Genomic DNA, 22030 nt, shown 5'->3' on the forward strand with positions numbered 1-22030 from the left:
GTATTTCTCTGAATGGAGAAAAATTTAATTATTATTGAACTATTAATATTTATTTTTTATCTCTATAAAATATAGTTATGATAATCTGAATAGTGATTATATGAGCCGTTGATCTATTGTCCATGGCATTGTTTACACCAGTGTTCTAACCCTCCCCCACAGTTTCTCCTCCTTTGCTATCCATCCCCCAACTCACTCACTATCCCACTCTTTCAGACAGCTGATTTCCAAGAAAGAAAGGGATAATTCGGAAGACATGTTTAGCAGATGATATAGAGAAGAGCGATGGAATATATCACATAGCCGCTGGTTTAATCTCTCTTTGCACTTTTCATTTTTAGCATTGGGTATGATATGGCTAGCTTGTTAGCAATTTAGCTAGCTGACAACCCTGGCTAACGCAGCAAACCTGACTTTCGTTGTGTAAAATCAAATAGGATTTCCTCGCGCTGCGAACAACGTTTGCTGGTTTGTTTTTCGTTCGTTTTCCTGGAATCGTTTCGTCTACTGAAAGTGTTTTTGCTCAAAGCAAATATATAGGTCACGATAGTCTACTAGCTAAATACCGGCTATCTATAAGGGGCATGGAACAGCTGGTTAGCAATCGGGCTGATGCCAGCTAGCTAACGTTCTACGAATCTTAATTTCATTGACCGACATCTGAAGTGGATGAAATGGGCGTTTGCTACCTCTATTTAGCTACCTCTGCAACACAGTGCAACTGGTTAGCTATATAATAAGCTAGTGTAATTACTCAGCTAACTATATGCAAACACAGGTGTGTCTACATTAAGGTTTAGCTAGCTAGTTCGTTAACTTCAACCAGACAAAGGTAGCTACAGTATCTAGCTGAGCCCGGGCAATAAACTAATGTAGCGCGAGCTGGTAGCCAGGTAATGTAACATAGCATTGTTAGGTAAGGGGAGACTTCTTTCTCGTCGTAAAATTAGGCCACAAAACAAAGTACAAATGTATTGACAGTGACAGGCATTGTTTTCTCCAACCAGACTTGCATTGATTATGTGATCACTGTCCAATTAGATCGTGTTTGTGTCTATATAACGTTAGCTCAGGAACACGCACTGCTAATTATACTTTAGTTTTTTTGTCGTGACCTACCTACCTCACTGAAGCCAATACTGGTGATTCCACGACGAGTCTAATAGCAAGCTAAACAGCACTGCTCCTGTTATTATATAGCTGGCAAGATAGCTGCCAACCATATCAGACATTGTTTACATTCTCCGTTGCATGTTCTACAAGCAAGAAACAGTCACAATCATGCCTGCATAGAACATTGAAGTGAAGCTCTGGATCATGTATATGTAATGTATGCAACGCTCAAAGTGAGTACAGTATTAGACATAGCTCCCAAATGAATTCTGATAGGGGTTTGAAATAGAATGGCATTCCATGGTACAGGCCGGCAGCAGACAGTATGTGGTAACCTGTTCCCCGGATCTGAGTTAGGCCATAAGTATTTTTGCGTCAACACCTCAACTGGAGCCACTTCCACGGGCCTCAGTGCAACACCGAGTCTAACTGGACCCACTGCCCCGGCGGGGACGCCACAACATCCAACATCTCTTGGGGGAAGCACCGGCGGCGGGGCCGCTGTACCACAGCCTCATAGTAGTCCTGCCAGTGAAGTACCAAGCCCTGCTGAGATGGAGCCTGATCGACCTATCGGTTATGGCGCATTTGGTGTGGTCTGGTAAGTTGTGCAATTTCAAATAAGAATTAAGACTGATTTCCATGTGAGTTTTTGCATGGTGTTGTTCCTTTCCAAAAAAAGGGTGTGTATCTGACAAGGGAATAAGGTAGACATACTGTGCACGTGCCCTCCCCATTGGTGACCAGTGCTAACATATGCCTCTCTTCATATTGCTCCTGCAGGTCAGTGACAGACCCTCGTGACGGGCGTAAGGTAGCCCTGAAAAAGATGCCCAATGTCTTCCAGAACCTAGTCTCCTGTAAGAGGGTCTTCAGAGAGCTGAGGATGCTCTGCTTCTTCAAACACGACAACGTAAGAATGGATAGCAATACATCTATACACAGGACTGCACAACACGCATAGGCTGCATCCTAAAGTGCACCCTATTTCCTATACTCTGGTATAAAAAAAAAAGTGTACTTACTATAGGAAAAAGGTGCCATTTGAGACATTTTCATACAGTATTGCATCCATAACATAAGACATAGCGATGGATCTTCACACTGCTCATTGATATGTTTCCATACAGAGGCTATCATTACAAATATCACTGTGAAGTTAGAGGTTTGTTATAGTTTAGACACTTAAGGACAAGAAGTGCCATAACAAACGTTGGCTGTGAACGGTAGATCACTTGCTGAGTGTTGATGAATGGTGGCGATGTACAATCGTCAGAAAATGAACACGAAATGATGGCCAATGTTCTGTGGTCAGAGGCGATAGGATGGCCACTCACTGCTTTTAACCGTTCGTCTGTCTGTTTTGTCCTTTAGATCGCTAATCATTAAAACAACGAGAAGGGTGATGATGATGATGTGTGTTTACAGGTGTTGTCAGCGCTGGATATTCTGCAGCCTCCACAGATCGACTGCTTCGAGGAAATGTATCCTTCACACGCACATTCATGTGCGCACACACACTTGCACACATGACTGTTATGTGTCAGCCATTGTTCACTCCTGCACTTTCTCTCTCTATTATCATGTCCTCCTTTCAAAACAGTCTGAATCTACATAGTACAATCTAAATCAAGATAAACCTCAACAGAGATGATACCATTAGTGATAGTCTTGTGTTATGATAGATAGATACATTTAACTTTAATATAGATAGATGGAGTATTACGCTTTCTTCGTTGTGGTCCATCCACATCCTATAGGCGTCTGTTTCCTTGACCGTGGGCCATGCCTGACTGTAGCTACGTGATCACTGAGCTGATGCAGAGTGACCTCCACAAAGTCATCGTGTCTCCCCAGCCCCTCACCACCGACCACATCAAGGTGTTCCTCTACCAGATTCTCAGAGGTGAGTGGGATGGGGGGAGGAGTAGGGAAAGGGGCAAAGTTGAAGGTTGACTCCTGAGCCCAAAAACAACCCATTTGTGAGTTTGCCTCCTAGCCTTTCTGGGTTTGCAGGTTTAAAGGAGCCAGCTTGTTTCATGTGATGGAGCCATATTGATGGATTCATGTTGTCATTGACTGCAAACACTGAAGGGGAATTGGCTCGGGGCTGTATTTGAACCGTTATGAGTAACAGGGATTCTCCTTCTCTCAGGGCTGAAGTACCTGCATTCTGCTGGCATCCTGCACAGGGACATCAAACCTGGGAACCTGTTAGTCAACAGCAACTGCCTGCTCAAGGTAACTGTGTGTGTGTACACGTTTGTTTTGGCGTGTGTCCGCATGTATGAATGTGTGAATCTGTGTGTGAACTTCCTCAAAAGACATGACAAGAAAGCATTATGCTGGCCAAGAAAAAAATAACTTAGTAGAGGTCAATATGGGCTGAAGAATTTCATCTATACACCTTTTGACAAACATACACATGTATTATGCTGTAATTACACTGGTCAACCTACACTGATTATACCAAACATTACAAACACCTTCCTAATATTGAGTTGCACCCCCCCCACACCTTTTGCCCCCAGAACAGCCTCAATTCGTTGGGGCATGGAATCTACAAGGTGTCGAAAGCGTTCCACAGGGATGCTTGACCATGTTGACTCCAGTGCTTCCCACAGTTGTGTCAAGTTGGCTGGATGTCCTTTGGGTGGTCGACCATTCTTGATACACATGGGAAACTGTTGTTAGGTTCTAAATGAACCTATTAAAACTCATGGACGATTAGTAAAGCTTAGACCAAGTTTATTCATCCATTGGGTCATACAGCTGCATAAGACAAAAACATATTTCCACCAGTGGTAGTATATATACCCTAATTTGGATGGAGTCTCCTCCTTCTCTCTAAACATTACATCTTTATTGCTAGGCAGGAAGTTAAGTGTTACGGGCATTAAACTGTTCCTTCTCCTTTAATGTGACCTGACCTCGACCCCCTTCCTCAGTAATCCACAGCTCTCCACCCAGTCTTTCCTCCACTCAGTACATTCCAAGCTTAATTGCATCCACCATATACATTCCTCCTACAGATAACCATTAACTTCTAGTGTAGACCCTAGACTATGGCACCCCTCATGTCTCTAGTATAACTGATGATTAACAATATTTAAAGTTTAGAAATCCGAACCCATCACTGTTGAGTGTGAAAAACCCAGCATCGTTGCAGTTCTTGACACAGTGAAACTGGTGCACCTGGCCCCTACTACCATACTCTGTTCAAAGGCACTTAAATCTTTTGTCTTGCCCATTTTTCAGCCTCTGAATGGTACACATACACAATCCATGTCACAACTGTCTCAAGGCTTAAAAATGCCTGCATCTACACTGATTGAAGTGGATTTAACAAGTGACATCAAAAAGGTAGCTTTCACCTGGTCAGTCTGTCATGGAAAGAGCAGTTGTTAATGTTTTGTATACTCAGTGTTATTATCATGTAACTAAATTCCCCCTCTTCCACTCACCTCTTTCTTTCTTTCTCTTCCCTCTCCTCTCTCTCTCTCAGATCTGTGACTTTGGGCTCGCACGTGTGGAGGAGCCGGACCCGTCTCGTCACATGACCCAGGAGGTGGTGACTCAGTACTACCGGGCTCCTGAGGTGCTGATGGGCAGCCGCCATTACGGCTCTGCCATAGACGTCTGGTCGGTAGGCTGCATCTTCGCTGAACTACTGGGTCGACGCATCCTGTTCCAGGCCCAGAGCCCCATACAACAGGTAGAGGGTAGGGCTGTTGCGGTGACCGTATTACCGTCACACCAGCGGTCACAAGTCACGAAGGCAGTCAAATTCCACGGTCACGGTAATTAGGCTTCTCCATACTCTGATGCTGCTGATGGTCATTAGTAGCCTACCAAACTGCCTGGTACTCAATTGTCCCTCTAATCACTCTGACATCAATGCAAATGTAATCAAAAATCGAATTAAACATTTCATGAGAGCCCATGAGCTCATGTTGCGTAACATTTCTATAGGCTATGCAGTTGCGCAATAAAACAGGGTGATGGTCTCTATTAAAAAGAGGAGGATCCCATCAGCTTTCTATAGGCTAGGCCTACTATATTTATTTCTCAACTTCCCTAATATTAAGCACATTGGTTATCTTTGCAACAGGAATATAGCCTGGCTGGCATGAAAATGAACCACGGGAAAAGCGTCCTCCATTTGCTATTTAAGTGCATAGATGACATGTATTTTTTCCCCTGCCCCTGTTTCGATACAGGTGCATGATAACGGTCCATCCTAAATCAAAACAAATTTCACACATACAGTACCAGTCAACAGGTTGCACACACCTACTGTGATAGAACATTTTCATATTCACCTGATTTGTTTGATATTAATAGTTAATGATTATATACATAACTAATAGTAAGACATTTCTCTCTCTTCATTCTGAGTGAACTGAGAGGAGTCTTTTGAAGCTTGGTCTGGCAACTGATTAAGTGATGGCTAGGTAAAAACCTACAGCTGGCATTCCATAGATAAGATGTGGTGGGTGTAACAGAGATAAAGAGAGCCTGGAGGAATAGAACAAAACCCTCATTGTCTCATCATCCTGGCATCTGGGAAACTTAGCCTGGAGGTTTATAACAACAACCCCCATGCAGATGACCACAGGATGAACCCAAAGTAGCTTATGGTGCCCCCACTCTGCATGGGAGGTGTTGGAACCAGCCTGACTAAGCATTTTTTAGCTCCGATATAAGATCTGTTTTTTTCATTATTAGTTAAGCACTCGGCACACACTTCGGAGTGTGGGGTCGTCGGTTTCATTATTGCAATAATTAATTGATATTAAATAAAGATGGTTGTTTGGGGAAATGACCAAGTCTCTCAGTACTGAATTTCCACTACAATTTTGGCGACGACAACGATGGGGATCTGCAACTTCACATGTTGACCGCTCCTACTCATTCAAGTTTTTTTTTAAATAGTATTTTTACTATTTTCTACATTGTAGAATAATAGTGAAGACATCAACTATGAAATAACACATGGAATCATGTAGTATCCCAAAAAGTGTTAAACAAATCAAAATATATTTTCTATTTTAGATTCTTCAAAGTAGCCACCTTTTGCCTTGATGACAGCTTTGTACACTCTTGGCATTCTCTCAACCAGCTTCATGAGGAATGCTTTTCCAACAGTCTTGAAGGAGTTTCCACATATGCTGAGTACTTGTTGGCTGCTTTTCCTTCACTCTGCGGTCCAACTCATCCCAAACCATCTCAATTGGGTTGAGATCGGGTGATTGTGGAGGCCAGGTCATCTGATGCAGCATCATCACTCTCCTTGGTCAAATAGCCCTTACACAGCCTGCAGGTGTGTTTTGGGTCATTGTCCAGTTGGAAAACAAATGATAGTCCCACTAAGCGCAAACCAGATGGGATTGTGTATTGCTGCAGAATGCTGTGGTAGCCTTGCTGGTTAAGTGTGCCTTGAATTCTAAATAAATAAATCACTAACTACAGGTAGAAAGTGCCGTTTTGTCTCACCAGTGGTAAGCTCTGAGAACAGAGTTGCAAGAAAGATAGCATTGTCAATTCCATCCGCAAGAGCAAGGGTTTCTCCAGCAAGTGTGCTTCGGACAACCCTTCTGATCCTTTTTGACTGCCAACAGATAGGTGAGAATCTTCCTCCTTCACCCATTAACACGATTAGATGTCCACCTTGTGTGACTCCATCTGTAAGGTTCCCTAGCGAAGCATCACTGAAGACAACTAGTTTCAAAGAGTCATCTTTTCCAACATGCTGAAACTTTAAAGTCACTTGTTGTGATTTCAGTTTACGAACAACTTTGTTCGCCTCATGAATGGTTTGTACAGTGGCGTGTTTTGTGTTAGATGCCAAGTTGCAACCATCAAACATTACATCAGGTCTACTCTGTCTAGCAACCCATAAAAGTTGTCCTATCTTTGACCTCAATTGATCAGCTTCAATTCCACATAGAGGGGAATTCCTTTGTACGGCTCTTGAAGAATCCAGGTGAATGGGTTGAAGATTCTTGATATTGCTCTCCTGTTGCATCAGTATTTTTCCATCAACTGTAATAAACTCTATGCCAACATAACAAAAATTATCATGCTCCTCACAGCCGACCGAGAAAACAGCTTTGAGGTGTGGAATCACAGTTGAAGCAAAGGTCTGTGAGCCAGCCCAGATAAAGTCATCAACATGACAGGCAAGTACTCCAGTCACATTGCAGTCTTGATCAAGCCAATAGAAGACTGCAGGATCCACTTGTGACATTTTTCCACCTGTATTCAGCATTGTTGCCTTGACTTTGTTGTACCAGTAGAGTGATGCATCTGCCAGTCCATACACACACTTTTTTGGTTTCCACAGTGTTCCTTCGCTTTTAGCTTCAGGCAGAGGTTGGATGTGAATGTCCCTTGACAGCTCTGTTCCCTGCAAAAATGCAGATTTGATGTCTGTGGAATTAAGTTTCCATTTTTTTCTGGCAGATCACTGACATCAGCAATCTGAGTGACTGAGGCGCATGTCGGTTGGGAGTTCTTTAGCAGCCAGCTCCTCAAAACCTCTAGCCACTAGACGTGCTTTAGGCACTATTCAGGTTAAGGGTTCTTTAAGGGTACACACCCACCTTGTTGAGACGCATTTTTGGCCAATGTCTTTGACTTCCTCAAACACTAAATTTTTCCTCCAATTACTGAGCTCATCTAGCTTAGCTGAGTCAAATGACACGTCCTTTGTTTCAAGTACATCATCATTTTGAATGTCATTCTGTTTTTCTCAATTTTCCATTGGTTCAATTCTAATATTATCTACAAGTGACAGGTCAGCTAACCCTGTTGTACCAGAAAGTGTAGCTGGTTCAGAGTACTGCAAGTTGTACCAGTTCTGGTGTTTTCCTTTGGCTTTTCCTGCTCGTCCAATGACGGTTGCTCTATGTGGAATACCACTTTCTCTGTCCAGGTATTTAACAGTTTGTCCAGTTTTCAGATTGGAACAACCATGTTCTCTTAACACATGTGGCTGTTGTTGAATGTTTTCCTCATTTGAACCCTCAACAGTATTACCTGTGGCATGGTTGAAGGTCTCTGCTCCATTTCCTGTGTCAGTTTCAGTGTCCATATCATTGGATGCGACATCTGGTAGGTTTGTGTCTGTTACTGTGTCCTTTTTGTCATTTTCATTAGGAGACTGATTCTCAGCAACAGCCCCTATATCTTGTTGATTATTTACTTTCCGCAATCTTGAGTGATGCACCCTGACAATGATGCCTCCGTGCCTCACAAATATCACCACACCATCTTGACCAATGACTACTCCTGGTCCTTTCCACTCTTGACAGTCAACTCGTTTATAGTACACTTTGTTTCCAGTTTCGTACTTTTCATCATCATTATTCCCTGAACTGCTGAGTAACGTCTGAAGTCTGTCAACTGTAGCATGTCCAAACTGTTTGTGAAGCTTTAACAATACTTTGTGTTTTTCTTTTGTGTTCATGTTCTCTGTGACAGTCAGAATCTCCATGTGCTCTGTGTCAGTCAGAATCTCATTTTTGCATGGACTCTGTGATGTCTTTGTCTAAAATGTTTACACAATAGTGGCCTGAGGTAGTAAGTTCAAGAGTCACTGGTTGTTTAAACATCACTGCCTTGTCATTTTTTATGTCTAGTACAGCCTCTGCCTTCTTGAGGGAAGCTTTGCTTAAGGGGATATCTGTAGGGACCACCTCTGTTTCAATGTGACACTTTGTCTGACCAATTTTTGCTGGTATCTTAACTCTCTTGGTAGAATGGACAATTCTCCCATCTCCAAATTTGAAAGCTCTGTTGCTTGGTGTGTCAATCATATTTTGTACTATTTTCATACTTAGTTCACTGACATAGCTATCAAGCCATTTTGCACGACACACTGTCCGTGTACATGCAGTATCAATCACAGCAGATCCTAAGGATTCAACTATAAAAATCTCAGTATCAGAAGCAGATTCATTTGAAAACAGTGTAATGTTACACTGCTCTATCTCTGTGTTTACATTTCCTCTGTTAGTTTAACTTGTTCATTTTTATGAGGACAGTCTTTAACCCAATGGTAAGTGCTTTGACAAATAGCACATTTTGATCTCCTTCCATATTTGTCCAGTGGATTTGTGCCGGGAAATGGCGCCCTCTTCTGGTTGTCTTGAGAACGTGACTTGTTGGCGCCTTTTCTCTGCTGCTCAGTGTAATATGCTGCGTCACTCACTTGCAGTCCATCTGTTATTGGCGCGACAGACGTCTTTTCACCTAAAATTATTTTTAGTGCCGACTTCATTGATGCAAAAGTCAGCACAGTACAAGCAGTCAAATCCAACTGTTTCTCTCTACCATCTAGACAGACAGTATCTAGCAACTTGAAAGCTAACACTGCATCTGGGAGAACCATGTCGTATTTGCGCATCCTATTGTACCTCTGTTCGAAATCAATGATGTATTCCGTCATTGCAACCAAAATATCTCCCGTAACACTGTCAAAGTTTGAATATGCCTCGTAGGCATGGTCTTTCTCTTCTTTAAGAAATACAGAATCCAGTGCTCTGATCAAATTCACCATACCGTCATCCTTGTTCAAATCCTCAACGGATATTTCCAGTGCTGTATCTCTCGCTCTTCCCTCGAGCGATAATACCACTGCAAGTGCTTGCTTTTTCACGTCCAGATTAGTAACCCGTGTCCAGATTCCAAGTTCATTTTTCCAACTTTCGTACGACCTCTTCTCGTCGAAGCGAGGTGGCACATTGTAGTTATTAACCATCCTCTGCTACCAATGTTAACTCGAAATGACACAACGACAAGGTTCCAGTTTAACAAAGTTTACTATACTAAATGAACACACTACAAGGTAGCCATTCCCCTCCAGGCTAGGTCCATCAACTACAAGACTCCCTGCGCAGGCACACTCTTGACTGAGTGATAGCCCCGTAATAACAGAAATATAGGGATACTTAAAACATGAACTTAACAAAGGACTTGCGCAGTTGGGTCCCCAATGTGTCTGTCTTCACTTGTAGCCTGTGATGGAGAGCCATGTAAGTGAGTTGCTTCGGAGCAAGCAGCACTCAGGGAGAAGGGCACAACGAAGCACTCTGGGCCAAGGACACATCGGCAACTGGACGCAAAAGGCATGGATTTTTTTTAGGGTGCATTACGGCCACACAAAGGGGATGCCGCTATGAAATTCGAGGCATTATTAAGTACTTGTAAAATTGTGAATGAGAGACTGATGAAGTGTTTATAGCCTGCGCAAAAAAAAGCAGAGCTCATTCCTTTCAAGTTACTTTAAAAAAATCACCATTAGTCGCATCATGCAAACTTATAATGTATTAAAAATCTAAATATATAGCCCAACGTTTGTAGAACAACTAAAGTTACATTAATAACTCTAATTAAACATATAGGAGTACTTATTTCTTTGTTAACCACTCAACACAGAATAGCCGCATGTGCTCATTCCCTCAAATCGTTTGGAGAAAATATACTTTCTATTTTATTCAGCTATGTTCAATTGTATTCTTCATAATATAAAATAATGCCATGAAATTCTGAGTAAATCTTGTCTGCTAAATGAGCTAGTGTAGCCCACAGCCATTTGGCATAGCCAGATCAGGACCCAACATAAGGACAACTCAGAGTATGCTATTCTGTTCTTCTGAAATAGACTACATTGTCTTCATATCATGCTTCTTTAGACCTGTCTAAAATAAATAATTGATTTATTGTCAAGTTGTAGGCTATATTACATGGATTTACTATACTTTTTAAAATCTAGATGTTCCAAAGGTCTGCATCAGTGGCTTGTAGGCTATGTGTGGAAGCCAGGAGATGCTAAATGTGTTTGTTAATTAACGGTCAATTACCGTGAGAACGACAGTTATTTGCGTGACAATCACCGGCTGACGAAATGTTGTGCCCGCCACAGCTCTAGTAGAGGGACCCTATTCAACGGGTTGGGAGGGAGGAAAGAGGGAAAGCCATCTGAAGGTGTAATCTGTCTGGGCAATGATTTTAACTTTTATCTAACAATTAATAATCAAATGTATCGAATTTTTGGCACTTGTGGATGGTCGTTTTTTATTTATTTAGGTTTGTTGTCAAATTAAATCTCCTCTGTCTCTCCCACCCTCACACTCTATATTCTCACTCTCTCTCTCTCCCTCTACCCCTCAGTTGGATCTGATCACTGATCTGCTGGGTACCCCTCCTCTCTCTGCCATGGCATCTGCCTGTGAGGGGGCCAGAGCTCACATCCTGAGAGGACCTCACAAACCGGTACTTCCTCCTCACTGAACCTATGAACTACTCACTAACTGATCTGACCTTCCTTTGTATTACTATGAGACACATGTGGTCAAATATTGTCCCCCTTGCACTTTACAAACGTAAATACCTTACTTCAAACTAGGGTTGTTACAGTGACCGTTTTACCACCACACCTGCGGTCACGAGTCATGACCGCAATCAAATTCCATGTGACCGTTTAGTCACGGTAACTAGGCTTCTCCAAAACTGCGCTCTGATGCCACTGATGGTCATTAGTATCCTACCAAACTTGCTAACTGACAGTCACTAATGGCCTGGTACTTATTGTCCCTCTAATCACTCTGACATCAATGCAAATGTAATCGAAAATCAAATTGAACACTTCATGAGAGCCCATGAACATTTCTGTAGGCTATGCATTTGTGAGAAAATAGAGTTTTGGTCTCTATTAAAACGAGGGAGGGAGGATCCCATCCGATTTCTGTAGGCTAGGCCTACTATTTATTTCTCAACTTTCCTAATATTAAGCACATTGCTTCACTTTACAACAGGAGTAGCCTACCTGGCTGGTATGAAAATGAACCGCAGGAAAAGTGTCCTCCATTTGCTATTTGTGTATATGATGACATGTATTATTGATTTTTTTCTGCCCCTGTTCCGACAGATGGATGATAATCATAGGCGCACACCATGTAGCCTAGTCCATAGGCCTATATTTTTTTGATAAGGTTTGTATCACAATTAAAGTGGCCAAATCATTCCAAACGTATCCTATAGCCTAGGCATAGGACCCCTGGAACATGGTTGGAGAGCACATAGTTTACAGAGCCCAGTGAAACGTGTTCTTATAAGCCCAGCCATTGCGCCATCGCGTGTGTAAACAGAGTTTTGACTGGCCACTATTTAAAAAAGGATCCCAGCTTTCTTGTGCTGCTATATTTCTTATTCACTTCTTAAAATTAAGCACATTAATCCGCTTTACAAGCAGTGTAGCCTACCAGGCATACATCGACAGTGCGTGAGTTAAGTTTAGGGAAGATCATTTTCCCCATAAAAATGCACCTTTATAAAAAAAACATTACATGCATAATCACATATGCTGACTTATGTAAGAGCCTACTTTTTGTAGTGTGATAAATAGGTTGGATAGTCATAATATAACTCAATCAGTGTTAGCAAAAAATAACGTTCAATGCATGGCTGAGTGCGTATAACCTAGAGTAGGTCTAGTCTATAAGCTATATCAGATATGTTTCTACTTTCTTTGCCTTTTTTCCCTGCGATTGTATTTTTAAATTGCGATATGCCTGGCTTGGTCTCCGCACTTTTCACAGGCCGTCGCAACTCAACAATGAATCTGCCCAAATTGCGCACGCTGCCTTTCCTTCCGACTGTAGGCAATGTGATTTTATAACTATCCACAACTTATTTTTTTTAACGAAGCTAATGATCTTCCGTGGCCAAATCATGCTTTAGTATTCTATTTTGAATTATTTTATTTATTTCTCTATATCATTTTGGCAATTTAATTAAATTTACTTTCGGAAAGCTTCCCCTAGCCTAATGGACGCGCCGTATAATGCTTGCATATTAAAAAAACGTAACCTCCATTTGCTATTCGAGTGCAGACTACATATTACATTTTTTTTTTTTTTGTGGGCCTTTCTAAATAAAAATAATTCCACACATACACTATATATGCAAAAATATGTGGACACCCTTTCAAATGAGTGGATTTGGCTATTTCAGCCACCTGTTGCTGATTGGTGTCTAAAATCAAGCACACAGCCATGCAATCTCCATAGATAAACATTGGCAATAGAAGGCCTTACTGAAGTGTTCAGTGACTTTCAACGTGGCACCTTCAGGATGCCACCTTTCCAACTAGTCAGTTCGTAAAATGTCTGCCCTACTAGAGCTGCCTCAGTCAACTGTAAATGCTGTTATTGTAAAGTGGAAATGTCTAGGAGCAACAACGGCTCAGCCGCGAAGTGGTTGGCTACACAAGCTCACAGAAGGGGACTGCCTAGTGCTGAAGCGCGTAAAAATCATCTGTCCTCGGTTGCAACACTCACTACCAAGTTCCAAACTCTGGAAGCAACGTCAGCATAATAACTGTTCTTCGGGAGCTTAATGAAATGGGTTTCCATGGCCAAGCAGCCACAAGCCTAAAATCACCAATGCCAACCATCGGCTGGAGTGACTGCCATTGGACTCTGGAACAGTGGAAATGCGTACTCTGGAGTGATGAATCACGCTTCACCATCTGGCAGTCGGACGGACGAATCTAACGCTACAGCATACAATGACATTCTTGACGATTCTGTGCTTCCAACTTTGTGGCAACAGTTTGGGGAAGGCCCTTTCCTGTTTCAGCATGACAATGCCCCCATGCACAAAGCGAGGTCCATACAGAAATTGTTTGTTGAGATCAGTGTGGAAGAACTTCAACCCCATCGAACACCTTTGGGATGAATTGGAACGCTGACTGCGAGCCAGGCCTAATCATCCAACATCTGTGCCCGACCTCACTAATGCTCTTGTGGCTGAATGGAAGCAAGTCCCCCCAGCAATGTTACAACATCTAGTGGAATGCCTTCCCAGAAGAGTTGAGGCTGTTATAGCAGCAAAGGGGGGACCAACTCAATATTAATGCCCATGGTTCTGGAATGAGATGTTTGACGAACAGGTGTCCACATACTTTTGGTCTTGTAGTGTATATTGCCATATGTAAAGACCAGATTTAAATTAAGAATAGTCTGATGGTTACTTCCGGCGCCGACAGAGATAGCCGCTTCGCGTTCCTAGGAAACTATGCAGTATTTTGTTTTTTTTATGTGTTATTTCTTACATTGTTACCCCAGGAAATCTTAGGTTTTTTTACATACAGTCGGGAGGAACTATTGGATATAAGAGCAACGTCAACTCACCAACATTACAACCAGGAATACGACTTTCCCGAAGCGGATCCTCTGTTTGGTCCACCACCCAGGACAATGGATCGGATCCCAGCCGGTGACCCAAAACAACAGAGCCGCAGAAGGGGCAGACGGAGCGGTCTTCTGGTCAGGCTCCGTAGCATACTACTCGCCAATGTCCAGTCTCTTGACAACAAGGTAGACGAAATCCGAGCAAGAGTTGCCTTCCAGAGAGACATCAGAGATTGTAATGTTCTTTGTTTCACGGAAACATGGCTCACTCTGGATACGTCATCAGAGTCGGTACAGCCACCTGGCATCTTCACGCATCGCGCCGACAGAAACAAACATCTCTCTGGTAAGAAGAAGGGCGGGGGTGTATGCCTGATGTTTTGCTCCCAGACAAACTAAACAACTTCTTTGCTTGCTTTGAGGACAATACAGTGCCACTGACACGGCCCGCTACCAAAACCTGCGGACTCTCCTTCACTGCAGCCGATGTGAGTAAAACATTTAAACGTGTTAACCCTTGCAGGGCTGCCGGCCCAGACGGCATCCCCAGCCGTGTCCTCAGAGCATGCGTAGACCAGCTGGCTGGTGTGTTTACGGACATATTCAATTAGTCCTTATCCCAGTCTGCTGTTCCCACATGCTTCAAGAGGGCCACCATTGTTCCTGTTCCCAAGAAAGCGAAGGCAACTGAGCTAAATGACTATCACCCCGTAGGACTGACTTCCGTCATCATGAAGTGCTTTGAGGGACTAGTCAAGGACCATATCACCTCCACCCTACCTGACACCCTAGACCCACTCCAATTTGCTTACCGCCCCAATAGGTCCACAGACGTCGCAATCACACTGCACACTGCCCTAACCCATCTGGACAAGAGGAATACCTATGTAAGAATGCTGTTCATTGACTACAGCTCAGCATTTAACACCATAACACCACTCCAAGCTCGTCATTAAGCTCGAGACCCTGGGTCTCGACCCCGCCCTGTGCAACTGGGTCCTGGACTTCCTGACGGGCCGCCCCCAGGTGGTGAGGGTAGGTAACATCTCCACCCCGCTGATCCTCAACACTGGGGCCCCACAAGGGTGCGTTCTCAGCTCTCTCCTGTACTCCCTGTTCACCCATGACTGCGTGGCCATGCACGCCTCCAACTCAATCATAAAGTTTGCAGGCGACACTACAGTGGTAGGCTTGATTACCAACAACGACGAGACGGCCTACAGGGAGGAGGTGAGGGTCCTCGGAGTGTGATGTCAGGAAAATAACCTCACACTCAATGTCAACAAAACAAAGGAGATGATCGTGGACTTCAGAAAACAGCAGGGGGAGCAGCCCCCTATCCACATCGACGGGACAGTAGTGGAGAAGGTGGAAAGTTTTAAGTTCCTCGGCGTACACATCACGGACAAACTGAAATGGTCCACCCACACAGACAGCGTGGTGAAGAAGGCGCAGCAGCGCCTCTTCAACCTCAGGAGGCTGAAGAAATTTGGTTTGTCACCAAAAACATTCACAAACTTTTACAGATGCACAATCGAGAGCATCCTGTCGGGCTGTATCACCGCCTGGTACGGCAACTGCTCCACCCACAACAGTAAGGCTCTCCAGAGGGTAGGGAGGTCTGCACAACGCATCACCAGGGGCAAACTACCTGCCCTCCAGGACACCTACACCACCCGATGTCACAGGAAGGCCATAAAGATCATCAAGGACAACAACCACCTGAGCCACTGCCTGTTCACCCCGCTATCATCCAGAAGGCGAGGTCAGTACAGGTGCATCAAAGCGGGGACCAAGAGACTGAAAAACAGCTTCTATCTCAAGGCTATCAGACTGTTAAACAGCCATCACTAACATTGAGTGGCTGCTGCCAACATACTGACTCATCTCTAGCCACTTTAATAATAAAAAATGTATGTAATAAATGTATCACTAGCCACTTTATATAATGTTTACATACCCTACATTACTCATCTCATATGTATATACTGTACTCTATACCATCTACTGCATCTTGCCTATGCCGTTCGGCCATCGCTCATTCATATATTTTTATGTACATATTCTTATTCATTACTTTACGCTTGTGTGTATAAGGTAGTTGTTGTGAAATTGTTAGGTTAGATTACTTGTTAGATATTGCTGCATGGTCGGAACTAGAAGCACAAGCATTTCGCTACACTCGCATTAACATCTGCTAACCATGTGTAAGTGACAAATACAATTTGATTTCATTTGCTTGTCAAATTGTGAATGAGAGAATGATGAAGTATGTGGAGCCTGCACAAGGAGAAGAGCTCATGTCTTTCATGTGACTTTTTTCAAATCATTTGTCGCATCATGCAGTCTTAGGCTATATGTTTTGATTTTTAATACATTCTAAGTTTGTATCACAACTAACGTTGCATAAATAACTCCAAATTAAACATATTGGAGCCCCTGTTTCTTTGTTAAACGCTCAACACTGAATAGCTGCATGTGTCACTCCTTCGGAAATCGTTTGGTGGAAAATATGCTTTCTATTTTATTCAGCTATGTTCAATTGTATTCTTCATACTATAAAAGAATGCCACAGAATTCTAAGCAAATCGTGTTTGCTAAATGAATTAGTGTAGCCCACAGCCATATGCCATAGCAAGATCAGGGCTTAACATAAGGACAACTCAAAATATGCTATTCTGTTTTTCCGATATAGGCTACATTTTCTTCATGTTTCTTTAGACCTGTCTAAAATAAATAATGGATTTATTGTGATGGTGTATGCTATATAAAATTAATTTCTTATACTTTTTATACTTGGATTGTAGGCTATGCATGGAAGATGGACACAGTATTTTGGCACCCTTGCACAATTCTCTATTTCTTTAAAAAAAAAAAAAATTGGGGTGTATTAACATAAACACAAACAAACACTTTTGGCATCTCCTGCCAAACGTGTTTGTGTTTATGTTAAAACCCCCCCAAAAAATATTTTGGGAGAAATAGGGTGCCAAAATATTACTGCTCATGGCCCAGTTTCCCAAAAGCGTCTTGGAAGACTAAGTTAATTGGTGAACTTAGCCTTAAGATGCTTTTGGGAAACAGGGCCCAGATATTATCTAATCTATACCCTACCCACAATCCTTATCTAAAACCAGGTGCAGCAGTTCATGATGTAAAATCTCTCGCCCCCCCTTCCCCCTCAGCCGTCGCTCTCTGTGTTATATATGCTGTCGGACGGGGCGACTCACGAGGCCGTGCACCTGTTGTGTCGTATGCTGGTGTTTGATCCGGTGAGTAGAGACAGAAGTCTATTGTCACACAATTGGCTACCTCTTTTATAGGGAAGTTTAAGCAACAAGAGATGAAAATGTAGCTAGCTACCTCTGAGAAGGAAAACGCATAGCTAGCTACAGTAAGGGAGAAAATACAAGATTAGCGAGGGACCAACTTTCTCTCCATGTGTGTGACTCAGGCCAAACGGATCTCGGGCAGCGACGCCCTCTCCCACCCCTACCTGGACGAGGGCCGTCTGCGCTACCACACGTGCATGTGTCAGTGCTGCTACTCGGTGCCCAGCGGGCGTGTGTACACGCGTGACTTTGAACCGCCCGCCGACCGGAACTTCAGTCACAGCTATGATAACAGCCTGCTCTCTGTCTGGCAGGGCAAAGGTAGGAGCTATCTGGTGCTTTTCCCTCTACTCTTTCTCTTCAATTCTCTTCTCTTTGAATTTTGGCCTGTTGCGACCTCGTTCTCGCAATCTCTCCCCTCTCTCTCTCGCTCTATCAGAGCTCATCCATCGCTTCATAACAGAGCACCAGCAGGGGAAACGAGTGCCGCTGTGCATCAACCCCCAGAGTGCCGCCTTCAAGACCTTCATCAGGTGAGGAACACCAAGGGAGGGATGAACACAACTAATATACATGCAGCTTAAAATACTATTTTGCCTTGCACTATCTACATCTCTATCTTTCTTTGTCTATCTTTCTTGATAACTCAGGTCTACCGCGTGGCATTCCTCCAAAGTCTCCAGGAAGGAGGAGAGATGAAGGGGAGTATCGTTCATGTACAAGAAGAATCATGGGAAATTCAGTTTGATAAAATGAACAAGACTTGCTTTGGTCAATATAATAGAGATAGGTTTGGGTTTCTCTGGATGGAGGGGAGGTGTGAATGAAACAGTACGCCAGCCTCTCAGAGAGAAGAACAGTGTCTGTCAGAGGAAATGCTCACTTGTACTAAAGACTACATTTCCCTTCAATGACAACTAACGTTCCCAACTATGAAAACTACTATTGACACTGGTGAAGACTTGACTACACCAACGCTATAGGCATTTCCCCAATGCTGAAAACTAAAATGTGCTGCTGAATTTTAAAAAAGGAATAAAGAAGAAAAGTGGTAGAAGAGGGAAATTATTGGAAACATTTATTACTAGAAGAGTTGAAGTTTTGTTGTGTTATGTTGTGCTCCAATGTGGTTGAAGGTGGAGACAAAGGAATAGCTGTTTAATTAATTTATGTTGAATAATTGTTCTACTCTGTTAATTTTGAAGTCATTCCAGCCTCGTGCAATATGATGAAAAGCGTCTAAGCAACGTGCTCCTGGCGATACCATACTCTTACCTGTGCTCTGTGACTTAGTCATGTTAATGTCACATTGATGACCCTACCTTTATCATTGATTCCATTGATTTGGTTTGATAGTTTCATTGGGCCCATTCTCAATATCTTCAGTAAACTGATGCTACAATGCAACCTCTGGCCTTGAGGTTCATTCCGTGCTACTTGTGAATCTTCCCTCCCAATCTGCCCTTGTCCATAAGATCAAAACATTTCCAAGACAACTTGACCTGGTTCTATGATTGGGTGGGGCCATGACTTCTGAGGCAGATGGAGCCTCGCCCATGTTTTTAAAATCATATTATTTTATATTTTAATTTGTGTTTTTTTAGCTTCTCTGTGAGTGGCGGTTCGAGCTTGAGCACATGTACTGAGTAGTCAGCCCTTTCAGTGTGTGTGTGTGTGTGTGTGTGTAGAGTTTAAGGGAAAGTGCAGTTTTCTGCTTCAATGATTTCATTACCTCAAAAACAGTTGGAGTCAAAAAGGGAACCCAGAGAGAGTCTACTGGGTAAAGTGTACATAGACCCAACTCAACTACTACGCACTGTAACGTGATGTCATTCCTTTGTACTAAATCACTGTCCTGACAGGAAGAACAGCTTGTTGAAATGTATTGGTGAAATGCTGCTGTATTTTGTTTTTCCTTCATTGGTTGTTGGTTTATTTCCAGTTGAGTTCACGGCTCAGGTGTTCCATTGCAAAGACTGTGGACCCGACCACACAAATACACACAGATATTATTCACCAATAACAGTGTGCCTCAACTTTTTTTTTTCTCCACAAAGAGGAACCGCAAATCTCTGTGCACTGAAGCTCTGACTGGAGCTAGTACTAACTAAAATGAGGCTCCTGAAGAAGCTGCACTGTGCTAGTTGGCATTGCCGTCATGGCAGTGGTCAGGCCCTTGTCCCGCCACCTGATGGTGCTTTTGGAAGTGTAGGCTAAGGGGTTGATGGGGATTGCCAGAATGTTTCACTTAAACCTGCATGTCTGTATTTATGATATATAAAAAAAAAAGGAAGAGGCTTTTGGATTTGAAGGCTGTGCAATGGGAGTTGTCGCCATGGACATGCCTTCCTTGTGGTGATGTTAATTAATTCGATTTTAGGAAATATGATTCATATTTTTATCTTTTGTGATGTGATACATTTAAAAAGTTATTTTTTGGTTTCACAACTTTGCTATTGTCTTTAGTAGAGAGCCCAAGCAGGCTGAGTTTTAGAAGAGCTCACCAGGGTCCGTCTCTTTCCCTCACACCCTCCTTTCTTCTCTCTATCCCCCTCACACTGTCCTCTCGTCTCTGTTCGCCTTTTATAGCACGGTCATATTCATTAGGCACCAAAAAAATAAAACAGACTAAAACTGGGAGGGACTACTTGAACTTGTCCAAATAAGCCACTTGTTGCTAAATGTTTTTCTACAGTGTGCACTAAGGAGTATGACCCAGCTATGCTTAATGTAGAAGCCAATAAGGACATCCCGTTCCTCACTGGAGGAGCCGCCTCTGGCAGTTCAATAGCTTAAAGCAGCTTCTTATCCTCCCCTTCTTTCCTTCATCGGCGCTGATAGGAGAAGAGAAGAATGGTTAGAGCAATGTAGTAGAGAGAAGCACCATTAGGGATTTGCTTTCAGATGTCCAGTTCTCTTCAGATCTATGATCCATCCCAAATGACACCCTATTCCCTTTGTAGTGCACTATTGAGGGTCTGGTCAAAAGTAGTGCAGTATATAGGGAATAGGGTGCCATTTGGGACGCATCTACGGAAGGAAAAGGAAGCAAGTCTATATCCTTTGTTCATGAGCTCAATAGGCACTGGAGAGAAGACTACACCTGGGAATGTTGATGTTAGAAATGTTTCTGGTGATAAGAAAGGAAAAAAAGTGATACTTGTGTTTTTTGATTATTCTGAATATGAAACCGATGTTGAATACTGCTGTTTTGAAAATGTTAAAATTCTGTTGGTTGGTTTGTTTTTTTGTCATGTTTTAGGAAACGTTTTGGACTTGTGCTCCCAACAAATACTTGAATTTCTTAAGAAAACGACTAGAGTAAAGTAGTGAATGAATAAATGCATAGTCACTGGATAATATTCCTGTGTGGTGTCCAATTTGTAAGTCGCTCTGGATAAGAGCGTCTGCTAAATGACTTAAATGTAAATGTGTCTGTCCGCTTATCAATGGGGAGGGGGCTCAAAGGGCAAAGTTACATTGTACTGTATCAGGTTGTTGACTTAAGGGCTGCTGCCTCAAATTACAAGTAATTTTTTGCACCATACAATGTTTTATGTTTTGGTTGTATACTTTTTCTTGTGTTCAGAAAGTTTTATGTTCTCTTTCTATATGGCAATATTTCAACATGTCTGATAACTATGGTTATTATGCCTATTGCATTATATCCTATATATGTTACTGAGATATAATCCGTTTATACATTTGACAAGTGTCTATCTTTCAGTAAAGTGTTACCCAATTTATCACACATTGTACAGGTTATCACGTTGACCTGCAGAGGTTGTAGACATTAGATTGCTTCTATATGTTCTATCCATGTGCTAAACATCTTAATTTACAAGATCAAAAATGTTTAGAGAGCTGTAGGCCTATAGACCTAATTAACCACTGTAGGCTGGGTAGTTTAGCGGACCCCACTGTTTGTGGAACTTTTACAGTCTTATCTGACTTTGAGCATAGATACGTTCATTCTCAAAATAGTCAAATTAATAATTCAACCAACGGATTGTCAGCTTGCAGTTTAATGTCTTGTAAAACTAAGGAGTTTTTCCTAGCCAGCTTTATCTGAAAATGACTTCTGGTTTGGCTATTAAAGTCCGTTGCCCTTGAAAATAAAAATACTTTATCCAGGGACAGCAGTGGGCTGTCACAGCACGGCTAGTCCTAGGAGTCATAGCCTATGGGGCTACCTCATAGCCTACCATACCCGGGAGCAAGGGGGAGGAGATAGAGGTGACAGCGAACTGGCTATGTAGCCGGCTTAATGGCTACACTTTATCCACAGCGGGACTGTATCATGCATACACTAGGATTTTTTTTCTAGACTAATGTTTGCTGAAATTTGTTCTACACCAACGGATCCAGTGCGACAGGTCATAAAAT

At 42.6% G+C, this 22030-nt stretch overlaps 1 protein-coding gene across 1 annotated transcript; it reads left to right on the top strand.

Moving 5' to 3' along the window:
- The first annotated feature begins 191 nt into the window (after positions 1 to 191).
- LOC120052706 (serine/threonine-protein kinase NLK2-like) lies at positions 192 to 21006 on the top strand. Its single transcript, XM_038999772.1, has 11 exons — positions 192 to 1714; positions 1897 to 2026; positions 2542 to 2597; positions 2913 to 3019; positions 3269 to 3354; positions 4619 to 4828; positions 11290 to 11391; positions 17498 to 17584; positions 17767 to 17965; positions 18084 to 18177; positions 18295 to 21006. Exons 1-11 carry the CDS (start codon positions 1404 to 1406, stop codon positions 18341 to 18343), a joined length of 1431 nt encoding a protein of 476 aa, XP_038855700.1. The 5' UTR covers positions 192 to 1403; the 3' UTR covers positions 18344 to 21006.
- Positions 21007 to 22030: the final 1024 nt, after the last annotated feature.

Source organism: Salvelinus namaycush, chromosome 8, assembly GCF_016432855.1.
Source record: "Salvelinus namaycush isolate Seneca chromosome 8, SaNama_1.0, whole genome shotgun sequence".
Classification (NCBI taxonomy): Eukaryota; Metazoa; Chordata; class Actinopteri; order Salmoniformes; family Salmonidae; genus Salvelinus; species Salvelinus namaycush.

Coding starts and splice junctions, on each gene's coding strand:
- LOC120052706 (XM_038999772.1), top strand. CDS start 1,404: ATGGCATTCCATGGTACAGGCCGGCAGCAGACAGTATGTGGTAACCTG. Junction 3,020..3,268: donor CCTCTACCAGATTCTCAGAG/GTGAGTGGGATG, acceptor TCCTTCTCTCAG/GGCTGAAGTACCTGCATTCT. Junction 17,585..17,766: donor GTATGCTGGTGTTTGATCCG/GTGAGTAGAGAC, acceptor TGTGTGACTCAG/GCCAAACGGATCTCGGGCAG.